Source organism: Micromys minutus (assembly GCF_963924665.1).
Source record: "Micromys minutus genome assembly, chromosome: 17".
NCBI classification, from domain to species: domain Eukaryota; kingdom Metazoa; phylum Chordata; class Mammalia; order Rodentia; family Muridae; genus Micromys; species Micromys minutus.
Genome location: NC_137952.1, coordinates 36,686,935 through 36,714,921, shown reverse-complemented (window position 1 = coordinate 36,714,921; position 27,987 = coordinate 36,686,935). Strand labels below are relative to the sequence as shown.

At 40.5% G+C, this 27,987-nt stretch overlaps 1 protein-coding gene across 1 annotated transcript in view; it reads right to left on the bottom strand.

The window, feature by feature from the left end:
- Positions 1 to 27,102, bottom strand: part of TGM6 (transglutaminase 6) — a gene marked incomplete at both ends in the record, with an annotated part of 65,132 nt that extends 38,030 nt beyond the window's left edge. Inside the window, 2 exons of the mRNA XM_080930945.1 lie at positions 18,952 to 19,024; positions 26,977 to 27,102. Coding sequence (XP_080787071.1) covers positions 18,952 to 19,024; positions 26,977 to 27,102 — 199 coding nt within the window. The remainder of the gene's footprint in view (positions 1 to 18,951; positions 19,025 to 26,976) is intronic.
- Positions 27,103 to 27,987: the final 885 nt, after the last annotated feature.

The window sequence follows — 27,987 nt, the reverse complement described above, 5'->3', positions numbered from 1 at the left end:
CAGTGGGAAGAGAAGACCTTGGTCCCACCAAGGCTCAATGCTCCAGGGTAGGGTAATGTCAGGGTGGGGAGGGAGGAAGGGATGGGTGGAGGGGCTCCCTTATAGAAGCAGGGGGAGGGGAGATAGGATAGGAGGTTTATGGAGGGGAAACTGGGAAAGGGGATAACATTTGACATGTAAATAAAATATATCCAATAAAAAAGAAAAGAAAAAAGAAAAGAAAAAAAAGAGAGAAACAAAAGAAAAAAACCCTAAAGTCAGAGGAAGAGAAACCAGCAAAGAAACCTTTTGCACATTTGTTCTGTTTTGATATCAGGATACCTCAGGTTGGTCCCTCTGCCCCATGTTTGTCCTTGTTTTTGTGCAGAGAAAATGCTAGCACCATTGAGCTTCCATCCTGAAAGCATGACCTGGTTGCAACAACTTCCAAGGCTGTCTGTCTGTCTGTCTGTCTGTCTGTCTGTCTGTCTGTCTGTCAATGAGCCTCATATTGCAATGGATTATTTCGCCCCATTTGAATCCTTTGACAGAGGCCAGTAAGAGGACTTTGTACTCTACATTCTTCCCATTCCCTCCCGACACTGAACTCTACACCCCACAGGCAGCAGATAGTGCAAAATTCTCCCGTCTTGTTGAAGAGAGCAGAGAGAAACAACCACTTCCTAATGGGCAACGTAGATGGAAGAGGGACTTCTTCAGGGAGCCTGTGTGGTCCCTCCCCTTGGGTCACATGCACATCAAAGCAAGTGCCTTAGAGAAACTAATGCTTTTCTTAAGTTTACTTACTTTTAGGCTTATTGTTATTTTGTTTGTTATGCAGTAAGCTCTGTAGTATTTTCAGAGTCCATGATATTTACCCTGCTCTGTCTGGTGTCAGAGGCTGAACTGTGGCTTTATTAGTCTGTGGTCCTTGGGCCAGCAGTCTCTGCATCTCTAAGCAACTGGGAGGAATGCAGGCCATGTCTTAGACCCCTTGCTGTAGCTTGGATCTTGTCCTGGAAAGGCCGGTGTATTAAAGACTAGCTCTTGCTGACTATTGGGAGGGAGGTGGTGGAGAGGTGGGGCCTAGTGGATGGTCTTCAGATCACTGTGTTCCTTGAAGGGCATAGTGGGACCCAGCCCCTCCTCTTTCCTTTCCTTGTCCTGGACAGTTCTAGCCATGAGGTGAGTGGTCTTTAGCTATGTGCTCTTGCCGTGGTGATGTGATGCCTTGTAGAAGGCACATTGCAATGGAAGCAACTGGTCATAGACTGAAACACCCCAAAACATGAGGCAGAACATCCCTCTCTTTTTAAAAAGCTGATTATTTAAATATGTTATAGTAATAGAAATCTGTCTAAGCCAGAATCTTCATTTGAGCAATTCATAGGGTGATTAATATACACATTAAATTTTAGAAAGCTGCAGTCCTCAGAGAAAAATCCAAGTTCCCAAGATTTTATGAAATTCTGCAACAATTAAAGTGTTTAGGTTTTGCCTTAAAAAAATTCTCCCATGAGTAAAGTGGCCACACAATTTTCAGAATTGCAAAACAAACAAACAAACAAACAAACAAACAAACTGAATGGAGACTTCTTTTATGGAAATCAAAATGATCTCAATTAAACCTTCTATTAAAAGTGCTATTTAAAAAGTCCGAACACTTTTCTCAATACAATAAAAATAACCAAAACCAAAGAAAACAAACAACTTAGCCATTTCTCTAGAATACATTTTTTAGAGTTGCTAGCTAGAACCTGGTTCCCTTATGGGAATCCAGTGTGGTCTGTTTAAGGAAAATGTCACATTGACCCAAATCACAAGGAAGGAGAGCTGAGGCTAAATATAAGATCATCCCCAGAAGGGTGATCTCACACTCTGAAGGGGTATCCCAGGACCCATAGGAACTCCATTTCCAAGCTCTGAGGCTCTAATAGCCATAAGCCTATTGTTGCCCATGAGTAGACTCCAAAGTCGGAGCAGCCAGTTGCTGTGTACTCTAGCAAGGAGTCACCGAAATCATCTTGGGGACTCATTCTCATAAGACAGTGAGTCAGAGGACACATCTGGACTAGTCTAGTAGCAAGGTTGTTCTCTCTCTAGATCTTTGCTAATCCAGCTGTAAAATGAAGATGGTACTGATCTTTCCAGCTCTGGATGAAGTCATTAGACAACCAATAAAAGACTATGAAGCCTTAACTCATTTCTTCATTGCCTTGTCCCCAGAGCAATGACCTGCTGGGTGATTGAGATAGCCAGAGTTCAGACTTTGGAGAGAGAGGCGATGACCATCCAGGAGGAAGTCAAGGCCCCCTTGTAGTATTGTCAACAGGTCTCTCTCTCTCTCTCTCTCTCTCTCTCTCTCTCTCTCTCTCTCTCTCTCTCTCTCTCTCTCTGTGTGTGTGTGTGTGTGTGTTGGTAGTTATGAAGAAGCTAGAAGAAAAGAGGTGACTTTGCTCCATCCCATGCCAAGGCATTGCCAGGCTGCCCATCTCTCCATCTATCAAACATTGTTATGAACCTCAAGCTGCTGTAGTAGCTACAACCCCCCTCCCCTCATGATTTTTACTTTGGATGCTTAGGAGACTCCTATTGATTCTTTGTCATTCATCCATTTCCCATTTATTCATTCTCCCCAAATCCATTTAGCAAAGACTTTCCTGTGCCCGTAAAAAGGGTCAGTCACCGGAATGTGAAATGCCTGTGTTTTCTATTAATGTCTAGATCTCATTTGATTCTAAAACTTCTCCTTAGTTCATGTTGGTTCATGTATCCCATGATGGAAACAGTGTACCTGAAATACTTTTACCCGATTTTCCTGTTAACAGGGCCTGGAAGCCAAACTTTTCAGTAACTCAGAGATAGGGAAGGGCAGACCAATTATAATGGACTGTCATCCACAATGAGCCGTTTGGCTAGGTGTTTTGAATTTATACTTTTGTTAGGTGGTGCCTTTCCTAAACCAATGCGATCTTTAAAAGTAGGCGCTGCCAAGAGAAGGTCTAATAAATTCAAATCGACAACAAGAGATGTGCCTGGTAGACGTGACAGTGAGGGTAACTATAAACTACTAGGTCATTGGACATACAACTTAACAAATGTTCTTTCCATCATCCCTAAGTATGGTAGGAAGGGAAAAGGAGACCAAGAGGAGAAACAGACAAGTTCTTTGCCTGATCTCCCTTCTCTGAGCCAAATTCTAAGAGTTGGGCAAATAGCACCACTTACATAGTTTCAGTGAAAAGTCAAATGGAAGAGAACTTTTGTTGAGTAGCTACAGTAGGAAAAAAGAGCAGTGAGGGTCTTTGGGGTTGGGGTGGGGAATATAGGTTGTGTGTGTGGGGGTACTGGAGGAAAATGTTATAACTTATTTAGCAAATGTACACTTAGGATTTGTATATTTTGGGCTGGTGGATGGCTCAGTAGGTAAAGGTGCAGCTAAAAGATCAACATGGTGGAAGGAGACAACCAGTTCCTGAAAACTGTCCTCTGACCTCCACATAGGCACTATGGCATGCACACAGTGCACCCCATTCTCCACATACAAAAATAGTGTAAAAAAAAAGACGCGTATTTCATTTAATGTGAACTTGACAGCCAAGAGTAATTCCTGCAATTTATCTTGAAATGAAAAAAAAATGTTGTTGGATGGTTGGAGGCACAGATGATAAAACAAGTGTAGGAAGATATTAATAGGACCTCAGGTCTGGGCATTAGTCATAGGACCTCAAGTGTGGGCATATGATGGTCATAGGACCTCAGGTGTGGGCATATGATAGTCACTATTAAATTCTTCTAGCTTAGCTCTTTGAAATATTTTGTAATAAAATGAAAAAGGAGCCCTGGCTTAGTCCTTTTGAAAAAATTTAAAAGTGTGTGTGTGTGTGTGTGTGTGTGTGTGTGTGTGTGTGTGTGTACTTACCAAGGCCAGAGGATGATGTTTGGTATTCTGCGCTATCACTTTCTGTCTTATTGATTTGAGGTAGAATCTTTCTTGCTGAACTTGATGCTCACCGTTTAGGCTAGGCTACTTGGCCAATGAGTTCCTAGGATCTACCTGTCTCTGCCCTCTAACCTCGATGGGGTTACAAGCATGCATGGCCATATCCTGTTTTTATGTGGCTGCTGAGGACCCACACTCATGTTCTCACACTCAAAGAACAAGCACTCTTACCCAGTGAGCCATCTCCCCAGCTTCTGCCCAGCCCCCTTTGGATACTTCTGCTGGATGCTATAAATCTCTAGTTTCAGAGTCACCATCCAATATTAGAACACAGAAACTCAGGTCCCAGTTTCTCTTGTGTGTAGAACCACTGGGATTTGACTTGTATTTGTCAAATCAGGCCCAGACAAGCAGGAGTCCGTGCAGAAGCCTGCAATTAAAGGATATTGACACCAGTTTTGCTGGCACTGATGAAGCAGGGACAGGAAGATTAGGAACTGCTACTAGATTCTTCTCTTTTCTAGGCCAGTTGTGAGGTTCAGAACATTACCCGGTGGGCCGTAATCTGCTGCTGATTCTGTGGATCTGTGGTTCCTCATAATCTTGGTCAGATAAGTCTTGCTATGCATCTAGGCTGCATCTAAGCATCTATGCTTCTCAACAAAATCTTTCTTGCTGGGCCTCCCAAGGAATGAGAGTCCAGATGTTAACTTGCACAACTGGGCTTTCTCTTAATTGATAACTCATTCGTGTAGGCCTTGGACAAAACTCATGTCCACAGCAGGTCGGTGTCCAAAAATTCCCACATAACAATGGAGAAGGAGTAAAGATGCTATATAAAAGTCTGCTGACTACGAATGGTCTTGGTTTGCAACAGAAACCATTCAGACTGAGAACTTCTCAACTGGAGGCCCATGGGAAAAAGGGCCATAGCCTCTAGGCCTAGGAGCCAACATTATGCCCTGAAGGCAGTGTGGAACTAGGTATTCATCAAATGTCACCAGGCAAGGATCAGAGAAGGCAAATATCTCTGTAAACAGATCACATGAGTCTTAATCATATGAACTCCCCAGGTACAATCTTGGAGCAGGACAAGCCTGGTAACTTGAGCAACCATGTTGTCAGGACTGTGTTGTCTCCAAGACTTTGTGAACATGCCAAAGGTGCAGTTGACACAGGTTAAACTTTTTCTCCTGGGACTCAATAGGACCAGGGCTTATAAGGATTAGATCGATGGTTTAAACGTATTCTCTTCACCCTTTTCAGAAGTTACTACCATTTACTGTGTGCTGCGTGCCAGAGGCTTCTGTGATCTGCTTCTCCTGGGTTACTGGACATCTGAGAGGTTTCTACTTGTGAGCTCTTAAAGTGGCAAAGCTGCTATTGGAACTCCGGCAGCTTGAGCTTAGAACACATTCTTTTCACTAGTGCTTAATAATTGTTCTTTATTTTTAATCATGCTGTCACAGTTTGCTTTCTAATCCAGTAATTCTTTTAAAGCACCTTTGTTTCTTTAATCTATAGATAGCATTGCTATAGCTAAAGACAGTCTCAGTAGAAACATGAGGAGGAAGCCAGGCTCTGTCTTTGCTATTATAGCTATTGCTTTGTTTAAGATTCTACCGTTTATCTTCTCATCTCTCTCTCTCTCTCTCTCTCTCTCTCTCTTTCTCTCACACACACACACACACACACACACACTCGCACACACACACATATACACACACAGTGCTGGGCAAGGTACTACAAAGTAGTGGAGAGTTAGACATAGTCCTGCAGTTTTCTTCTTAGGAATCCTGCCATTCCTTACATATTCTTTTCTGAAAGGTTTTGTAAGACTAGCTTTTGTCAAGATGATAATGGGCGAGAGAAGATAAAAACAGGTAATATATAATTTCTAGCCTTAAAAGATTTAGTGTTATAAGAAAGAAAAATGGACAAACACATAATAATTATGACAGTACAGTAGAAAATGGCCATTTCTAAAAGCCACATAAACGGCTCAGTATTGGGAAAGAAAATTTCTTATCAAAGGTTTCCTAGGAAACGGAATACAAATAACTTAATTCTGCTGGGTGAACGATGCTCTTCCTCTGAGTCCTAAAGCCATAAATGCTTTTATAGTATTATTATTGCTATTATTATTATTTCTAAGATTGAATTGGTTGGGAAAATACTCTTACAATCTAGCTCCCATTATTTGTTGTCCTTAGAGAAAATTCCAGGCTCTTAAGAGAGATGAAAATAAAGAAGAAACATTTGAATGTGAGAGTCTTTTAACTCTGGCTGTGTCCAGAAAAAAACAAAATTGCACACAGCCTCATGCTCCAGACAGCCAGACAAGGGTGCTGCTTGACTGGACACAAAATACATCCCAAGAGCCCTGTTGGACAGAGAAATAAAGAGCCATGGGCATCAGAAACTAAAGTGGCCATTAGAGGCCATTTCTTGAAGTCCATCAAATGACAGGAGAATTCTAGTATTCTATAAATAGCACAGTGTGTGTGTGTGTGTGTGTGTGTGTGTGTGTGTGTGTGATTAAAGGCAACTTACAATCTGCTCCAGTGTATCCAGAAGAGGGACTTTGTATGTTCCCAATACAAAGAAATGGTAAATATTTGAAATAATGAATTTTATTTTTTACCTGATTCAGTCATTACACATTGTAGGTATGCATCAAAATATCACATTGTACCCTAGAAATACTTAATGAACAATTCTTATATATTGGTTAAAAATAAAAATGAATTTCTTTCATAAAGGACATGAATGTACAAAGATAGGAGAGCCTGGAAGAAGGTAGAAACAGAGAGAAGTCCAGAAATGATTCAGCACATAGGAAAAATGACTTTTAACCTGATTATGGGGAGATTTGGGCAATGATGCCATCCTACCCAGTAGTCACTGAAGAATCCTCTTAAATCCTCCAGAATTTAATAAATTCCAATTTATCCTGTAAGCAATTATTCTGCAAGTGAAGGTTATTGTGGGGGCATCGATGGAGCTTATGGTAATAAAATAAAAAGAAATGAACCAAAAGCCTTTTACGAAACAGCCAATCCCAGGGTTTCTCACTCTGTGGGCCAAACCACTTTTTACCCCCAGCTCAACAAAAGTCCACAGTTTAGTACTTTTAGAGAGAGTAAAGTAGAGCTGTTCAGGTCTGTTCCTGAAGTTTAGTAAGAGCTACTACAAGCTCAGTTGTCACACTGAAAATGGAAGGACATCTTCACAGTGGCTGATGAGACACTGACTATTCATGTTTTGCCTACATGATGCTATAGCCAGGAACAAACCCCTCTCAGGAGTATGACAAAGTGAAAAAGAAAGACTGGTGAACATTGCCAGTTAAAGTGTCCCCAGCTAAATAGCTCCAATTAATAGTCAGCAACAAGGATGCTCTGATTCAGCAAGTATGCCAGAGAATGTCTAACTACCTTTGTGGTCCCCATTCTTGAATATGAACAGGCAGCAATTACTAGACATCAGAAGTCTGATGTGGAAGATGAAGGAAGAATAGGTACAACAAAATGAAAACCTGAGAGGAAACAGCTTATTTGATGAGAAGATTCTTCCTAAAAATTATTATTCTTGGTATTTAGAGTATGAAAAAACACTGCTAAGATGAAGCAAGAACAGGGTTGCTAACAAAGCACCCAAACAAATATCTCTAAGAGATTACAGGCATGACACCGGGACACAGATTACGCCCAGTAAAAGGAGGTATTACTTGACAAACACACACACACACACACACACACACACACACACACACACACAATCTACACTCTACAAGATTCAATCATGCATGTGTGCACATGCTGTGTGTGTATGGTATATGGGAAATATAAAGAGAGATAAATTATTAGCAAGAATCTCTCTCTTTTTTTCAGTTCTGGAGATTGATCTCCAGCCTCACACATGCTAGTAAACTATTCTTCTACTGGTCTATGCCACTAGCCCCCATTTCACCTTTAATTATGAGAAACCGTCTCCTTAGATTGCTTTGGCTGGCCTGGAACTTGTAATCCTACTTCTCTAACCTACATAGTAGCCGGGAGTGCAGGCTTATATCCTGAGGTCTGTTTTCAATGAAGTATCTTAAGACAAAATATAGCCAAAGAATATGATGTTTGTTTTTGTTGGTGAGATGTGTTTCTTGGAGACAGCAAAAAGATGGATTCTACTTTCCAATTCAGTCTGTATCTTTTTATTGCATAAATTGAGACAAATAATACTCAGTTACTATTGGAAGATGCACATGGGTTGCTGCAACTAGGAAAGAGTGGTATGAGAGATTCTGACTTTTAGGGATAGAATCTTTCTACAGATTAACCGAGGCAGTGGATATATGAACTCTAATATGATAAAATGTTCATATAATTAAGTACCCCTTTGTTATAAGTAAAATTAAAACTTTACTATTAAGTTTGGTGAGTTGTATCAGTGTTACTCTACTGGCTTACCTGGTGAGCTCTGAATTAGAAAGAAACTCTGTCTCAGGAAAGAAAGTGGGGAGTGATTGAGATAGTATCCAATATCAATCTCTGGCTTCTACATGCATGTGTATATATGCTTGTGTACTCACACACATATGTGCCTATATATGTGCAAAGATGCATACCATATACACATGTATGAACACACAACATGCAATGAAAACAATAAATAACAGTGGTTAAAATGGCAGACTTCATGCTTTATAATAACAAAAAGGACAGAAAAATTGGAGAGGATAGAGATGTTCTCCATCATGATTTGGTCTCTTCAGTGTGTGAGTGTAATGATTATGATATGATTGTGATTATATATATATATGATCTACAAATGGGGTTACACTGATTTCTTCCTTTCCTCCTCATGTCCTTTCCTAATCTTAGAAATGTTTTGAGACCCCCTCCCCATTTAATATAATGTTGGCTGTAGGGTTTTCACATAGAGCCTTAATTATGTTGAGACACATTCTTTCTATCCTGAGTTTCTTCTATTCTATTCTTATTATGAAGAAACATTGGATTTTGTCAAAAGCCCCTTTTGTGCCTATGAAGATGACCATGAGGTTTCTGTCCTTGAATTCATTTATGTAATTTATAATATTTACTTATTTATATAAATGGGCCCATCCCTGTGTTTCTGGAAATGAAGTTAACTTGGATATGATGAATGATCTCTACAAGAAATTTTTGAATTCTATTTGCAACTATTTTGTTGAGATATTTTTGTGTTTATGCTAATCAGGAAAATTGGTATGTAATTTTCCTTTTTGTTGTCTTTATCTGGTCTTGGAATCAGGGTAATACTAGAATTTCAAAATGAGTTTAGATGGTTTTCTCATTTTCTATTTTATAAAATATTTGAGAAACATTGGTATTTGCTTCTCTTTGAAGGTTTGGTAAAACTCTTCAGTGAACCAAATGTCCCTAAACTGTTTCTCAGCTTCGAGATATTTAAATACTTATTAGAGATGCATTTAGACTGTCTCACCCTGGTTTAGTTTTGGTAAGTTCTATGCCATTTTGAATATACTCTCTTTTTTGTGTGTGTGTCTAGTGTTTTGATTATGATAAGTGGCACTTTGTCTCTGGTTCTATTGGTTTGATGCCCTAAATGCCTCCTGTGTCTGGATAAGAAATTTTCCCTCTTACTCTGGGAAATGCCATTTTTTAAAGGTTTTCTATGTATAATTGATCTCCAGATTTTGTCTGTTCTGAGTATCACACATATCTTGGAATTCCCGCTGGTAACTTTCTATGCTTTATTTCTGCCCTTGTTTGGTTGCCCTAGATCCCCCACCCACTCTTTAATCTCAGACATTTTTGTTCTTCCTTGATCCATTTTGTTGCTAGAACTTTCTACAGATCCCTTTTTACTGTGGGGTTTTTGTTTTTGTAGAATTCCTGTTTTATACCTCCCATCTCTTTACACTTAGCTATCTGCGTTCTCAGTAATGAACTTAATTCTTCTTTCATTTCTTTGAACATTCTTACAATTATTCTTTTGAGTTTTTTGTCTGTAATTTTATATATCTCACTCTCATTAGATGCTGTTATTATAGAATTAGTAAATTTTAGAGAAATTATGTCTTGGCTCTTTTGTTTCTTATGTTAACATCTTGGGAGTTTTGCATCTGGTGTTATTTTATTTTATTTTTTTGCCTTACAATCAGCTATTTTCTTTCAGCAGAGGTATTTGCAATGTTTGTATTATATTCAAATCACATCAAATTTTTACTTTTCTCATTGTTATTACTTCTTTGGGAATTTCAGAGAATGATTTTCTCATGGCTTCCACAACTCCTCTCAGATTCATCCCATTTTTGTCTTTTTCCTTTTGTTAACTTTTAAAGTACAACTAATGCTGCCCTTAGACTCTTGGATGTATGGATCTCATTGGAGGGTGGTCTATCCACCAGGGCTGTTCCCTTAAGGAAAGCTGACCCTTCCTCCTCTAGCAGCTGTTAACTGTCTATATAGCTCCTTAACTAGGCCTGGGACTTTGAGCTCCCTTCCTCTCTTCATGCAGAAACTTCCTCTGGCCTTATCCAGCACAGACCTTGTGCAGGCTGCCTTACCTATTGTGAACTTACCACATACAACTACCCTTCTGTGTCCAGAAAACTGTGTTTCCTCCTAATCATCTACCACCTATGTCTTTTGCAGTCTTTCTGCACCACCCCCACCTCCCCACCAATTCTGCCATACTCAGGAGAGCCTTAAGTAAAAGGGGGTGTAATATAAATGTTCTGTTTAGGCCTGAGAATTCCAGTCTCTTGTTCTGTGTACCTTGGTCAGTTGTGGGTCTCTGTGTTAATTAACATTTACTGGATGAAGAAGCCTCTCTGATGAAGAATGACTAATGAAGTAATTTGTGGGTATAATGATCAGTCATTAGGAGGTGGTTTAATACTACATCCATTAAGCAGAGTAATTGTATTAGATTTCCCCTTAGGGCCTGTGACCTGTCTAGCCACAGGTTATGGGCCATAATAACACTGCCAGGTAATGGTTTCAACTTGTGTAGCAGGCCTTAGGTATAATAAGAAAATGGTTGGTAACTCCCACAACATCCGTGCCATTAATGTACCAGTTTTGTCAGGCTGGTCACTGTTGTAGCTTGTAGAAATCAAACCTAGGCAATGTTTGTGATTGCCTTTCTCTTTTGGTAGTGTGAAACATTACACCATCATGAAAGCTAGTAAGTAGGATGTAACTTCCAGGTGAGTATCACTTGATTTCTTCTTGTTATATGAATTTAGTATATGGTGTCCTCAGTAATAGGGTCTTGTAGGCATACACTTTTTTGCAACCTACTTTTAATAAGCGTTCAACCTCTCTTCTAGCCCACCACCCAACAGAGGTAGTGGAAAAGTTATTAGGTTGTGGGGGAAGTGGACCTATTCAGTAATAGTTCTTTTCGGGGTGAGCTTGATCTTCTTTCTCAGCAGTTTAGTTCTGTAGCAAACACCAAACAGACACAGCAGCTGCAGACCAGTCCCCGGAGCAGGCAGACACCAGCAGCTGTAGTTCAATCCTGAAAAAGCCACTAGGCTCACCAAACAGCCTGAGGCAAGGCCACAGAAGCAGCTAGCTGCCCACGGGAACCTCAAGAGCAGTTCTTGGGCAAGTTTCTCTCAATGGCAGTGTTATCCCAAGTTGAGCTCAGCAACACTATGTAAAGCGAACCAATGCGTATGTGTCATTAGCAAAGAATAGTGAGGTGAAGCAAAGCAAAAACGAAAGCTCGGTGCTCCTCTCCCACTGTCTGTGGGCTCACATTTATACTCCTTCATTCTGGGTCCTTTCATGCGTTTGCTATATGAAAATATTCTTTCACCTGTGTCTGCTTCAGGAAAACATCCTTTCATGTATTTGTTTTAGCAAGACACCCTTTTATCTGTGTGCCCCAGGAAAAATCATTTGACATAACCTAACTAGAAGTTTCCACTTCAGGGTTTTACTGTCAAATTATGGTGGGTTAATCAAAAGTATTGGACATAACCTGTAAAGTTTGTGGGTGGGGTCCATTGGATCTCTCTTGCCAATGAATCCAAAGGAGACAACCCATTCCTGGAACAGATTTTTTTATTTGTTATCCTGTGAAGTCTTGTAGAGGCACTGTTGTCCCATTATGGGTGTTTTAGTGTTTTACTGCTATGAATAGACATCATGACCAAGGGAACTCTTGCAAAGACAACAGTTAATTTGGGCTGGCTTGCAGGATCGGAGGTTCAGTCATCAAGGCGGGAACACAACAGCATCCAGGCAGGCCTGGTGCACGAGGAGCTGAGAGTTCTACATCTTCATCTGAAGGCCACTAGGAGTAGGCCGGCTCCCACATGGTTAGGAGGAGGATCTCATTGCCTACCCTCCACAGTGACACACTTCCTCCAACAAGGCCACACCTCCTAATAATGTCACTCTCTGGGCCAAGCATATTTAAACTACAATGGGGTAATGCTGTTTAAATGCTTTACGCACCTGATTTTTAAATGTCTTTAGGGTTAGCTATAACCCAATCCCAGATTTCCTCATTCTCTCCACACCCCCCTCTGCATTAACCCCTTCTGTACCATTATAGCCCTTCAAGCCTTTATAGCAGTTTGTTCTGTCTCCTTTCCAAGATGTATTTGGTATAAAGATGGCCACAGGTTTGTCATATATAGCCTTCGTGACAAGAAGGTATCCTAGTCCATCTGTCACTGTGACCATGGATATAATTTTTTTTTCAGAAGCTTTTTCCACATCTACAGAGATGATTCTGTGGTTTTTGTCTTTTATTTCATTAGTTTGATCAATTATGTGTATTTATTTATTATATATGTCAAACCATCCCTACATTGTGTGTGTGTGTTAGCTATCCTAAAACAACCTAGTGTTTCTATATGATGCTCAAAATTATATTTTAATTTCTGTGAAGAATTTCATTAGAGTTGTGATGGGGAGTGCATTGAATATGCAAATTGCTTTTGGTAGGAAGACCATTTCATCATACGAATCCTACCAACCCATGAGCATGGGAGGTACTTCCACCTTCTGGTGTCTTCTTCAATTTTCTTTTTCTTTTCCTATTATTATTATTGAATATTTTCTTTACTTACATTTCAAATGTTATCCCCTTTCCCAGTTTCCCCTCTGGAATCCTCCTGTCCCATTCCCCCTCTCACTGCCTCTATAAGAGTGTGATCCACAGTCCCACTAATCTGTCCCCTCCCCTTATACCTGCCCTCCTTCCTTACAACCTGGCTCAGACAAGTGATCTCTTGCAAGGGTAGCCTGCTTCATGTTCATTCCATACTTGGGCTGCCATTCTAGCCCCCAGCTTGCTCCCTGTCCTGGGAACCTCACTGGCCTCCTTGACACTAGACTGGTGACCATCACAGGGTAGTTCTCCAAGCCCTCTGGCACTGGACTAGTAGTCATCCCAGGCCTGCTCTTTTCAGGGATGTTAGGCTACTAATCATTTGCATGTTCATGGGTTAGAACACAGCATAGACATAGCCTCTCTCCTCTCTGCCACCTACTGACACACATGTGACACAGCAGCCACACCTGCAGAGCCTCTTACTTCTATTGTTGACATCTAGATAATCTCATTGTTGTGGGATAGAATGCATGACATAATTTCAATTTTCCTATATTTGTTGAATCTTGCTCTGTGTCCTAATATGTGGTCAGTTTTGGAGAACATTCCATAGGCTAATGAGAAAAACAGGTTCTTTAGTGTTTAGCTGGAATGTTCTGTAGATATTAGGTCCATTTGAATTATGATGTTGCTAAATCTCAGAATTTCTCTATTTAGTTTTGTCCCCAGATTAATGGTCTATTTGTGAGAGTGGGCCATTGGAGTCACCCACTGACATGAGTTGGAATCAATCTGTGATTTTTATTGTTTGTTTATTTATTTATTTATTTTTGTGGTTGTTACAGTCACGTTTCTTCTTTCATCGGGGGGCAATAACAATGCTCAGGATGAGATAATTTATAGTAGGGTTGGGATTTTAATCTGGGGACCAGCTTCTATCCATGTCTGTTTCTTTATAGTCTCAAGTTTCCAGCAGTTTGGTTAAAGAGTCTCGAACAAGTTTTTCCTGGCAATGTTGTCTTGGATCTCAAGCCTAGCTAAAGCAACTGGAGAGTTCCAATAAGGTAGCTGGCAAGGCTGTGGGACTGTGGGTCACATGTGATGGCCCAACTGTTCCCGACAGGAATTTGGCTAAAATGTGGGGAGGGAGTGGGGCAGGCTGGGAGAAGAGTGTTATCCCTGGCAAGGGGCCATGGGACTTGGGTGACTAGAAAGAATGAAGTCATGGAGGAAGAGCCCGGATTGAATACCTGGGTCTGAACATGTGGCTACAGAGGTAGGTACTAAGTATATGTGCTGTTTGGATAGTCCCAAAGAAAGCAAGATGGGCCAAGAGGATGGGCTTATCTCTGGCAAGCAACAACCTGACTAGGAAGACCAGATTGGAGGGGAGGGCTGGGAGAGCCTAGGTCTGAGACTTGTGTTCTCTATAGGATCCCTGGTACAAGTCAGAGACAGATTCTAATTTCTTGACCAGAAGTTCTTTATTTTTGGGGTTGGGGGACATCCTCATGGAGACAGGAGGAGGAGAAGTGGGATGTTAAACAGAGGGTAGATCGGGAGGTGGATAAAATCTTGACTGTAAAAAAAAAAACTAAATTAAAAAAAAAAAAGGAAAGCACTTTAATGGAAACAATACACAGAAAAATACGGCCCTAAACCAGGGGATATTATAAAGTTCTTCCAAAAACAAAAGGACAATAATTACTAATTTGACTGTTAAGATAGGTAATACTTGTTTTCTCCCAGGTAGGCAGCCACCATCTCCCTGAGATCAGCTGAGTCCGACTGCAGGTACCAATCACGATAGATTCCGTGGGCTTTTAACATTCCTTTATGCGAGAAGAGTAGGTGAAAAAGGTCAGGGAAACTCACCTGAACTGTTTCAACTTCTAGTTGTTCCTGGTAGCCATTCTCCAGTTAGATCTTGAAGAAGCCGCTCTGGCTCCGCCTCCCAGTCGCCCATTCGCTGATGAATTCTGGTGGAATCCTACTTTGGTTTGTCACTGGGCTTTTATGAGGAAGCAGGCACTGTTCCTCAAGGGAAAAAATTCTCACAACACTGTAAACGTCAACCACAGAATATCTTAAGATTACAAATAAAAATTCTTTAGAAATCCTAAGGAAAAAAAGTTCTTTCTTAATGGGACTTATTTTGGTATCCCTTTCTTAGAAATCATACATGAGGGTGTGGCTGAAATTGACAGGCACCTGGACACTTAAACTGGAAACCGGACTGACCAGAACATCCCTCTCCAATGCCACCATTCAGTAAAGCCTTATTAACTCAGACAGTCCTCCGTGATGTCTCACTCCCGAGACCCACTCTTGCTATATAGAGGTTCTGTCCTTCTCTCTCTCTCTCTCTCTCTCTCTCTCTCTCTCTCTCTCTCTCTCTGTCTCTGTCTCTGTCTCTGTCTCTGTCTCTCTCCTTCCCTCTTTCCTCCCTCCCTCTCTGTCTTCCTTCCTTCCTTCCTTTCTTCCTTCCTTCCTTCCTCCCTCCCTCCTTCTCTCTCTCCCTCCCTCTTCCTTCCTTCCTTCCTTCCTTCCTTCCTTCCTCCCTCCCTCTCTCTCCCTCTCTCTCTCCCTCCCTCTTCCTTCCTTGTCCTTCCTTCCTTCCTTGTCCTTCTTTCCTTCCTTCCTTCCTTTCTTCCTTCCTTCCTTCCTTCCTTCCTTCCTTCCTTCCTTCCTTCCTTCCTTCCTTTCTTTCTTTCTTTCTTTCTTTCTTTCTTTCTTTCTTTCTTTCTGTTTCCCATAAAAATACTTACTTATAAAACTTACCCTCCATAAATTTTATTCTTCGAATCTTTAAGACAAGAACTTGAAAGTCTTTGGCTCAGTGAGTTTTGTGTGGCTGTGTCTGACACCTTAGTGCCTGATTTTCCCTGCTAAGTCCTGTCAGGGGCCTTGAAAATGATTTATTTTTTTTAAACAACGTTCATTGAAGAAAAAAAAAATTGTTCTGTTATAAAAACTTTGTTTTGTCTACATACATTTTGATAAAGATTTTTCTCCCAAAAAAATCTAGAAAAGAAATTAAATTATATTTTCCTTTTCTAATAGTCAAGGGTAATGAAAATTATTGAGGGTTCAAAAATACTTTATGTTAATATTTCTAAATAATATGTATTAAAATTATTTTATTGCTATGGTTTTGTTTTTCAGAAATATGTAAATGATAAAAGTGATTATTTTCATTAAGGTTGTGATATATATATATATATACACATAAATGTCTATATCCACATACAAAATTGTTTGTACTAACTTTCCTTTTCATAATGGGAAGAACAGGAGCTATAGTTCCAACAAACCATGATATTCAAGGTGTATGTAATCTAACTCTGCATGTAATAGAAAAATATGCTTTGCTTTTAAATCTTAGCAAATTTTAAAAGAAACATGGACTATTTCTAGGTATCAAGTTTTGACTAGGCTCATAGCACCAAACACAGGACTGTTTCTGGGAAGCAAATCCAATCAAAGAGGCGTTGTTTATACCGCTGTGTCACTATTGTGTATTTGGGCAAATATTTCCTAAAAGGTTTCTAATATATTTTAACACTGATGGATAAATCCACAAATGCCTCTTCATCCCCAGCAGCCTGCATAATGCCCCCAGGCACTCGAGAGCTAGCTGGTATGGAAGAAGTGCCCAGGTCAGTTTCAGTTTGAATAAATCCTATAAGGGATATTACTACTAATAGTTGGCTCAATAGACATCATGCCGAACTACCTTCTGAATCCTTGTGCTTACAGCCTTAGATTGAGGTACTTTTAACCCTAATCACAGAAGCTGCTATGTCAGTGAATGGTGGTAAGTACAGACATTATTTTACTACCCACTCCAAGGCTTAGGGATCACTGAAGAAGAGGAGAGAGAAAGAATGTAGAGGCCAGAAGATAGAGAGAAAGGCAGTGAAATTTCACCTAGATGTGGCACAGCAAACATAGTCACTTATGGAATTTATGGAAGCTGTTATTACTTTCTCTCTGCCCGTACAAGACAGGGCCTCTCAACAGTCAGTAATAGGTGAGGAAGAGATTTATGGGATTCTTTTCTACCCAATTATAGGCCACCATTGGACTCTGAGAGGGGAGAAGTCGTTAATTTCAGTGTAATAATCATTGATGTACCCACCAGAGTTCAATAAATAGTTCAAATCCCAACACATTTTGTCCCTGATCAAACCTAGAGGGGCACAAACAGAACAAAACAAAATATACGAATGTAGGAAAGAGGAAGTAATAGGAGTTGGAGGGGATGGTGTTAGGACTTCCAGGGCCCTGTTATTTCTACTGAAACCGCCTTAGTTGTGTCCTAAAGGCTCTGGTATACTGTGATAGCATTTTCATTTAATTTTGGGTGTCTATTTACTTGTGAATTTCTTCAATGACCCATTGTTCACTCAAAAACTCGTTGTTTAATCTCCAAAGATTTTATTGTTTCTATAGTTTTTTGTTGTTTGTTTTTGTTTGGTTGGGCTTTTTGTTTTGGCTGTTGGTTTCTGGTTTTATTCTACCATGGGATGATAAGATAAAAACATTTTCTATTTTGTGTATGTGTGTGTGTGTGTGTGTGTGTGTGTGTGTGTTTCTTGATGTCTACACTGTGATTGACTTTAGAGAAGGACCCATGGGCTGCTGAAACAAATTTGTATTCCCTTTTTATCGGATGGAATGTTCTGTAGAATCCTATGTATTCGATTTATCTATGGTATAGTTTAGTAATAAAAATTTTCTGTTGATTTTTAATCTGAACTATTTCTCTATAGATGATTCCTGTTCCCCACTGTTTCTCATGGCTTTTAGTGTTTATTTTATGCAACCAAAAAATTCCAATGTTTGGTGTATACTGAAAGTTGTATTTTCTTAGTAAATTGTTTCCTTCATTACTACAGTGGCCTTCTTTATCTATTCTGACTAGTTTTTATTTGAAATCCACTTTATCAATAGCTATACCAGCTCATTTACCATTTCCATTTGCTTCATAGGCTGCTACTTATCTTTTGACTCTCTGTTGGGGTATCTTTGATAGTAAGGTATGTTTCTTAGAGACAACAGATAGCTTGATCAAGTGTTTAAATCCAGATAGTTAGAGTGCATCCTTTAATGGATGAATAAAGGTCATTTTTTAAATTTAATATTATCATTGGAGGGTTTGCTATTTTATAGCTTTATTGGTTACTTTGGTTAGATGGATTATTAGATCTTGTTTTATTGTGTAGAAAATGATGGATTAATTCCTGGATCTCCTATGTTTATATATTCTTCTCATGAAATATCTTTTATTCTGTGCTTTTGTGAATTGGATCTTATTATTCATTCCTTGTTGTAGAGTATTTTAAAAATTAAAAATATCTTACTTTTGTTATTTTTAATTATATGTAGGGGTATGTGACTGTGTGTAGGTATGTGTACAAAAATGCAGGGGCCTGTCAAAGCTAGAGACATTGTATCTTTGGGGACTGGAGTTACATATGGCAATGATCCCCCTGAAAGGAGTGCCAAGAACCCAACCCTGGTCCTTTGAAAGAGCAGCAAGTGCTTTTAGTCACCAAGCCATCTTTCTAACACCACGTGCATAGTATTTTAAAAGTATTTTATACAGTGACGATTTGGCTATGAGTTGTCTTAACTTCTGCCTATCTAAAAATGTTTCAATTGCTTCCTTAATTTTAAGAGATACCACTAGATTGTGTTGACATTTATATTCCAAGCTTGACTATGACATGCCGTATTTTCCTGGTTTTTAAGGTTACTGAAAAAGGTTTCACAGTATCCTGACATTTTTTTATTTGTATGTAAATTTGCATTGCAGAATTTAATGTTACATAAAACATATGTAAATGTTTTATCCATGTATATTAATTACACATGATAATGAGTTGTGTTGTGATATTTTAATATGTGTATACAGTATATTTGATCATATTCATCCCATTAACCTCTCTTGTCCTCATCACTCTTGAGTCTCTTTTTCTCAGGGTGTCCAAATTTTTTTTCTTCCTTCTCACCAATCTATAAGGATAAATGTAATTATTTAGAAGGCAATTTAATAGGCACACTATATCTATTTAATGAAAATTTGCTGTAGCTTTCTCACTAGGATCTATGATCTCTTCAGCAATGGGCTTTTGACTAGGGTTGTAATATCAGATGCGGATTTCATCCTGTGGAGTGGACTCAATTCTTCTTAATACAATTGATTATTCACATAACAAACTCACTACAACTGCATTAGTGAATATATCTCACCTAACTGGTCTGTAGTTTGGCAAGGCAGGTCCATTGCCGAGTTAGACTGTTGATGAAAGCTCCTCCTCAATGCCCTTCCTACTTTCTCTATGTCCTGTAACCAGAACACATAGTATTATTGGCAATCAAGTCTTATCATCAGTTATTCTGGGCAACCAATCACAATGCTAATTGCTTGCATTGTTTTGGAGGCCTCGGGTAATCTATTCCTGGACTTGACTTTAATGTTCTGTAAGTTCTAAGAGATTTATCTGCTCTCTTGGTTAGAGCTTTACTGCTGTGAACAGACACCATGATCAAGGAACCTGTTATAGGAACAACATTTAATTGTGGATGGCTTACAGGTTGAGAGTTTTGGTCCATTATCATCAAGGTGGGAGAGCATGGCAGAATCCAGGCAGGCATGGTGCAAGAGGAGCTGAGAGTTCTACATCTTGTTTGGAAGGCAAACAGAAGACTGGCTCCCATGCAGTTAGGAGGAGAGTCACAAAGCCCACCTCTAAAGTGACATACTTCCTCCAACAAGGCCACACCTATTCCAACAAGGCCATACATACCTCCTAATAGTGCTATTCCCTTGGCCAAGCATATTCAAACCATTACATCCACTTGTACAAGGTACCTACATACAGATGCTTCAAAATTATATTTAAATAGACTATCAGGTGTCAGGGACCTTTATGGTATTTTCATATATGCTTGCTTGTTGAAACGTCCCCATATCTTTTCTTCCCATCTCCCTGATCCCCTACTTAAATCATTCCATCTCAGTAGCGCCCCCTCCTGTCATTTTCCTGTCATATCTACTACCTTTGCCTACCATCTTTAAACTACTGTCCCCCCAGCTCATGAGCCTATTTCTAGTTTTCTGGTTTCTATACACACTGACTCCCTCAAAAATGGATATATGTAAAAATATATGAGAGTACATGAGAGAGAACAGGTGGTATTTGCCTTTCTGAACCCGGCTTCAAGTTTTATTTTCTGTTGCCTCCCTTAATATAATATCTGCTCATTTTGTCCATTCTCATGCAAATTTTCATCTTTCTCTATGGCTGAGTAAAATTCCATCGCATAGATGCGCCACATTTTTATTATCTGTTCATTAGGTGACAGACATCTAGGCTGACTACATTTCTTGCTATTGTGAGCAGTAACCGTCATAGATGTCCAAGTCTTCTGTGAAAGGATATAGAATCCTTGGAGTCTATCTCAGGAGTGGAGTATCTGGGTCATATGATAGTTCTTATAATCTTTTGAGAAATTTTCATAATGACACAGTTGCTGTACTGATTTATACTCCCACTAACAGTTAATAAAGTTTCCTGTTCTCACATTCTTGCCAGAATCTGTTGTCAATTGTCTTCTTTATGATAGACAATCTGACTAGAGTGATGGCATCTCAAAACCATTTAAAAATGTATTTATTTATTCACTGTACATCATGATTGCAGCCCCCTGTCCCTCCTCTCCTCCCAGTCTCATCCTTGCAAATATCTCCCCTCATTACCCCCTTCCCTTTTCCTCAGAGAAGGGGAAATCTCCCCTTGGGTACCACCCCACCCTGGAACATTCATTTACAGTAAGCCCAAGTGTATTCTCTCCCATGGAGGCCCAAGTGGGCAGTCTAGTTAACAGAAGGGGATCCAATAGCAGGCAGAGTCACAGCCTCCGCTTCAATTGTTAGGGGACCCACATGAAGACCAAGCTGTGCGTCTGCTGCTAATGTGTAGGTCCAGTCCATGTATGCTGTCTGGTTGGTGGTTCAGTCTCTGTGAACCCCCAAGGGTTGACTCTGTAGGTCTTCTTGTGACATTCTTGACACCCCCCCCCAGCTCCCTCAATTCTATTCCCTACTCTTCCACAAGACTTCCCAAGTCCACCTCGTGTTTGGCTGTGGGTTTCTGCATTTGTTTCCATCTACTGCTGGATGAAGCCTCTCAGGAGAGTTATGCTAGGTTCCTGTCTGCAGGCATAGCAGAGTATCTTTAATCACCCCTGCCCCAGCATTCCCCTACCTGACCTCAGGGCATCTCCACTTCCCCTCAAAGCCATTTTAACTTGTATTTCCCTGATGGATGAAGTGGTTGAACACTTTTGAAGATGTTTATTGGCCACCTCTTCTTCTTCTTTTGAGAATTCTCTGTTCCTTAGCTCATTGTTTTTCTTTTTATTTATTCTTTTCTCATACAATATATCCTGACTACAGTTTCCCCTCCCCCCACTCCTCTCATCCCCCAACCCCCTTACTTCCCCCTTTCCCTAGATCTACTGTACTTTTGTTTCTTCTCAGGAAAGAACAGGCCTCCCAGGAATATCAATTGAACGCAGCACAACAAAATGCAATGAGACTAGCATGGACCCTCTCGTCAAGGCTGGATGAGGCAGCCCAGTAGGAGGAAAAGAGTCCTAAGAAGCGATGAATGAGTTAGAGACACCTTCCCTCAACCCTACTGTTCGGAATCCCACAAAACCCCAGGCTAGAAGACCATAATATATATGGACCTACCAAAACTAGGTTGCTTAGCTTTTTAAATTCTTTGTATGTGATGAATATTAAACCTCTTTTAGTAAATATATATGATAGTATATTCTATATAATTATATGGAATGTGATATGTACTATCATATATATGTAGTGTGTTATACATTATATTCCACATAATTATATACTATATTTCATATTTTATATAATATATATAAACATATGTGGGATATATTATATAAGCTATATACATATAAGTTATATATCACATATTTTATATGGTATATAAATATATAAGATATATATTGTACATTTAGATTTTATATACTAAATAACTAAATAACTAAGTATATACTAACTTTACTAGCTAAATAAATACTAACTAAACAAAATACTTCAATATATATGGATGTATCATATATAATATATTTTTGCATATACTGAAACACTCTCTGGAATGAAAACAATGTGACCAGAGTGAATGGTCTTTTTGATTATTTTTTGTGATCTTGAATTTAGTTTCGAGAATTTTATTGAAAAATATGTGTCTAATTAAAAAGTGGCCCGTAATTTTCCCTTTTTGTTGCTGTGTATTCATTTGGTTTTGGTACCAGTGTAATGCTGGCATTGTGAAATGAGTTTAGAACTCTTTCTTCCTTTCTATTTTGTGAAACAGTTTGAGAAGGGTGGACTCTTGTTCAAGGTCTAGCAGAACTCTGCAGTGACATTTGGGCCTGGACTCTTTGAGACTCACTGCTTCAATATTGCTGATTGTTACAGATTTGTTTAAATGTTTTGTATCATCTAGGATGAATTCTGGTGGAATTAAATTTATCCACATTTGGAAATTTACCGATTTCATTTAGTTTTCAACTTTTAATAGGGTATGAGCATTAAAACAAATGCTTATGGTTTTATAAAATTCATGGATAACTATTGAAATATCTCCCTGTAATTTGTGATTTTACTAATTGCGGCCTTTCATCTCTTTCTTCTGGTTGGTTAATGGTTGTCAATCTTTTCAGAGAATCAAATGCATTTCACAGATTCCCTGTATTGCCTTGTGTCTAAGTTAGGGTTTTGTTGCTGTGAAGAGAGACCATGACCATGGGAACTCTTAGAAAGGAAAACATTTAATTTGGGCTGGTTTACAGTTCAGAGATTTAGTCCGGTGTCATCATGGCAGGAAACTTGGTGACTTGAAGGCAGACGTAGTGCTGGAGAAGGAGCTGAGAGTTCTATATGTGGATATGAAGGCCATAGACTGAGCCACTAGGCCTGGCTTGAGCCTCTGAGGCACCAAAGCTCACTCCTCCAACAAAGCCACATCTACTCTAACAAGACCACACCTCCTAATAGTGGTACTCCCTATGGGCCTATGGGGGCCATTTTTATTCTAACCATGCTTTTAAAATTTATAATTTATTAATTTTTTTCCCTAATCACAGTGCTTTTCTCTAATGCTTTTGAGTTTAGCTTGTTCTTGTTTTTCCAAGACTATAATTTAGTTATTTATTTAAAATATCTCTGATTTTTAAATTTGTATTAAATGTGTCTATTTAGGGTGTTTGTGTATGTGCAATCATACGTGTAGTTGGTTCTCTCTTTCGCCCATGTGAGACCTGGTGATCAAAGTCAGGTCATTAAGATTGGCAGCAAGCACTTTTATCTCTGAGCCCTCTCATTGTTTTTGTCTGAGTTTTAAATGCATGCAGTTGGTAAAGGACAAAAATAAAAGGGTCAAAGATTAAAAGCTAATTTCTCCACTCTCTGATGGACAAACCATAGCATTTGGAGCTTGACCTAGTGACTCGTAATGCTTTGTATAAATAACTAAAACCTAATTCCTAATGACCCTTGGCACATCATCCCAAATAGTCTCAGGAAGGGCAAGTGGTATTGTAAAATTATTTGCCTAACAAGATAGTGAGCTGCCCTGTTGAACTCTATATACGATGCTATAAAATGGCCACATGACAAGCCAAAAACTTTTAAAAATTGCTATAAAAGGACCCCATTCCTTTCTTTATCCCCCATTCCTTTCTAATGAAGTGAATCACTGAGAATTTGCCTGTATCATTTCTGTCCAAATAGCCTATTCTATTTTTTAAAGATGAAACAAAACATTATTTGTGATGTTCTCTGGTGTGTGTGTGTGTGTGTGTGTGTGTGTGTGTGTATGTGTGTGTTACACATATAGAGTCTGAGAACAATCTTGTGAAGTCACTTTTCTCCTTTTTTTATGTTAGTTTCTGGGGATTGAACTTGGGTTGTGAGATTCATGCAATAAGAACCTTTTGCCACTGGGCCATCTTGCTGGCCCAAGTATTTACTAAAACTTTTATACCAATTCTGGAATGGTAAATAAATTACCTCCACACTTAGGTTCCCTTTTCCTGGCACAACATTTCGGTTGCCTGGTTGGAAAATTCTCTCCTTGCCTCCTTGACTATTGTAGGTTGGACTGCTCCCAGACTTTCCCAGAGGCTCCAAGGAGAAAAAAGACAGTTCTTTATGTAAAAGCAGGACCATGCTTGGCAGAACCAGTAATGTCCTGGGACCAGGGCCTTGAACCAGGTTCAGCTTCAGATCCTGAGAACACAACTCTTCCTGTCTTACAGGACTATAGTTACTAGTTCCTAGGCTGTGGTGTGCTCCAACTGGGATACTCTTGAGATAATCTCTGTTCCCTTATACAGCACAGTTTCATCAGCTTCCTGCTGACTTTGTTCCAGTATATGACAGGTTCTGCTAATTCTGTCCCATTTCTCTCTGGAAATAGTATATAAGATGCTGTATTTCTTAATACACTTGCTTGGCATAGAACATGGCTTGTGCAAGACTTCCTGATCCCAAACTTATCTCTTTATCTTCTGATCTCCTGGTCCTCTCTTGAAGGATACTGTCACTGAAGAATGACTTGCTGGTCCAGGTCTAGGTCTTGACCTTTCTCTTCTTTCTGGTGCTTGTCATGTCTGGCTGAGAGGCCCTGTGAGCTTCTTTTTTGGCTCCTTTTAAATGGTAAAAGATACCTTTATTTATTTATTTTTTATAGATGCTCCCCTCGTTGTTAGCGTTGTGGCTCAGGGACAGCAGCATCCAGGACAAATCCATACACACTGTGAAGATTCGATTGCTCCCCCACACCTCCCACATTTACCTACTTCCTCAGCCTGGCCCTTGGTGAACACATAACTGAGGAACATTTTGCCCACAGTTTTCCTTCCTAGCCAGACTTCTGGACCCAAGAGGCCGATAGGCAATCATGATTTTGTTTTCTCTAGTATGGCGAGCTTCACAGCTTCCCTTTCCGGCACAGCTGATTCAGTTTTTATCACTTGAAGGTTGGTCTAGCCTAACTAACCAGACAGGTTTAGCTATAGCGTGAAACTGTTTCACCTCTGTGAGTCACAAGGCCTCTATTCTCAGACGAGTGCCTCGGTCCAGTCAACATGATGAGACTGAGTCTCACCCATGACTTGGATATCTGATACCTGCAAAGGGTGCCTTAAGAATAATTTATTTACTTCTGCTAGGGCTTATAGTCTATTTCACCCCTTGGACATGTTATTGAAAAACTGATCTAAATTTTATCCTCATACTTACAAAACATGAAACAACAACAACAATAACAACACACACACATACACACACACACACAATCCTGTTCCTTTATAACAAATACCCACTCCTGGACTAAGAAACTCTGGCTGCCTAATGGCACACTAAACCGTAGTTGTGTCCTATAACTAGACATCTTTTGTCACAACTCAAGAAACTAAGTCTGAGATAATTTGCACCCAAGCCTTCATGGCCTGTCTTTTGGATCCCTGGCTATGGAAGGAATGCTATTGCATGTAACAGGATTCTCTTACACAAGCCCCTCACTCCTAAACGTGATTCCAGGGGATCTATTTGTATTTACTACAGCGTTGCCATCACTGCCAGCCACACAGCTGTTTAACAACTATGCCTCTATTTTACCTCTGACCTCTTTCTTCTCACCCCCACCCCATCCTTTCCACACATGGGACTTATTCAACTGGTCTACCTCTTTACCCAGGTGCGCATTCTCCATCCCACACTTGTGAGGGACCACAAGCAGAGAACTCAAAGAGCATGTAAAATCTCCTTTCTCCCCAAGGGAAACATTCTTTCCCTCTGGGAGGTGACCATTGACGACCTTGGCATACTCTAGACCTGTTCCTTTGCCCATGCTTAACTTGTCCCAAGTGCAGTCTAAACTGGAGTCATTGAGCCAGGATCCTTCTGCCTTTATTAAATAATACTAAAAGCTCACCATGGCTTTGAGCTAACTCGTCAGGATGCCAATATCACCCTAACCACCAGACACACTCACGAGAAGTTTCATATCCGGTCTTTGCTGAGGTCCTGAGCAAACATGCTTCCTGTTCATAATGCAACTATAACCTGGCCAGGCTCCATTTCCTGTCCTGACACACAGCAGTGCTGGTCACTTCAGGTCACCGATATAGGAAATGGAGTGGGAAGACTCACGGAGGCTACATGGTTGCTCTGGTTATTAAACCAATTAACCAAAATAAGATATAGGAAATAATATAGCGTTTCTGAAAATACCTTACCCTCTCAATCTAGGTGAAAACCATGGGCAGTACACAGATCTAAACCTTGAGTGTTCTTAGGAGAGGACCAAGGCATTTTGGCTCCATACTTGTGGAAGCTGTAGTGTGTCACAGTGTGTCTCACAGAATACTCTGCTAGTGCTCATTGCAATGACTCATTGATCCTATACAAGACCTCTGACTTCTGCTACACTATCAATACCGGATCCTCATTGGACTCCTCTTTGGTAGCCTATTGTTGCCCTGTGTCATGAAGATTCTGTAGTTTTGGATCTGTGGGAGCAGCCCAATCATGAACTCTAGCAGTTCATCATTGAGGTAGATGTTGGGGTGGGCCAACTCAAAGCACTGGATCTGGGCCTGAGGTATCTGAGCTGGTAGCCTGCGAGCTCTCTTGCACCCACAGCGCCAGGGTGATTTCCCCTGCCCTGTCGTGGCTGGCCTACCTAATGCTAAAGGCAGCAAAGGGCAGACCAAGCTCTGTCACTCTCATGCCCTCCAGGCTGGTTTATTCATGCCCATATTATCAGAACCAGCTCTACTGTGGTGCCTAGGTGAGGTGCAGGGCCCACTGTCCCAAATGCTACAGCAGACAAGTTGCAGGGTCAGTCCTCCCACATTCATACCTTCAGAGCCAGCTCACCCACACTCTTCAGGGCCAGGGCCACATCTGTGATTCCTAGGTGAAGTGCAGAGCTGATCTCCCCAGTGCAGCAGCAGGTGAAGAGCAGGGATACCTCTTCTGTTCTCATGAGCCTAATGGGGCTAACTCTCCCTCCTGCTACACATGGCAAGGGCAAAAGGGGTCCCGAATCTCCAATGCCCATGCCCTGGAGGCCAGCCTACCTACAACCCCTACATCTAGGGCCAGCTTCACTATGCTTCCTAGGCTAGGTGCGGGGCTCAATATCCTGAGAACTCCAGTAGGTGAGGGACAGGGCCAGCTCTCCTGCTCTGATGACTTCAGGGCCAACTCTTGTCTGCTGTATGTGGTAAGGGCTCAGGATGTGTGTGTGTCATCACTGTTTTACTGATGTCACTATACAGTAGGCAAGTGGTATGGGTCAGCTCTCCCACACTTATGTTTTTGGGGCTGGCTCGCCCAAACTCCTGCCAACTGGTGAGGGCCAGGGCCAGCTCTCCTGTTCTGATCACCCCAGGGACAGGTCTCCCACCTGTTGAGGTGGCGAAGGATTGTGAGTAGGAGGGTATCTCCCTCATCCATGCCACTTCTCAGGAGATGAGTGGCAGAGTGAGATTTTCCAAGCTCATACTTTTAGGACCACTCATCTACAACTCCTACAACCAGACCCAAAAGCCCAGACATGGCCCTCAGTGCTCCCAGGTGGCCTCACTGGCTATTCACATCAGGGTGTTCCTCACTACCCTTGACTCTCCAGTTCTTCCTCTCCTTGTTGTGCCCACATCCTTCTGTTTCTCTCTCTTACATTTTTCCATCACTTGCTTCTTTTATCCAGATGTTCACAGGTCAGAACACTGAGCACAGACATAGCCTCTCCTCTCTGCCACCTAATAACACACATGTGACACAGCAGTCACACATGCAAAGCCTGTAGGGGCAGGGAGTTTTATAATTTTTATCAAAAGATGGACATTCCATATAATCAGATTTATAC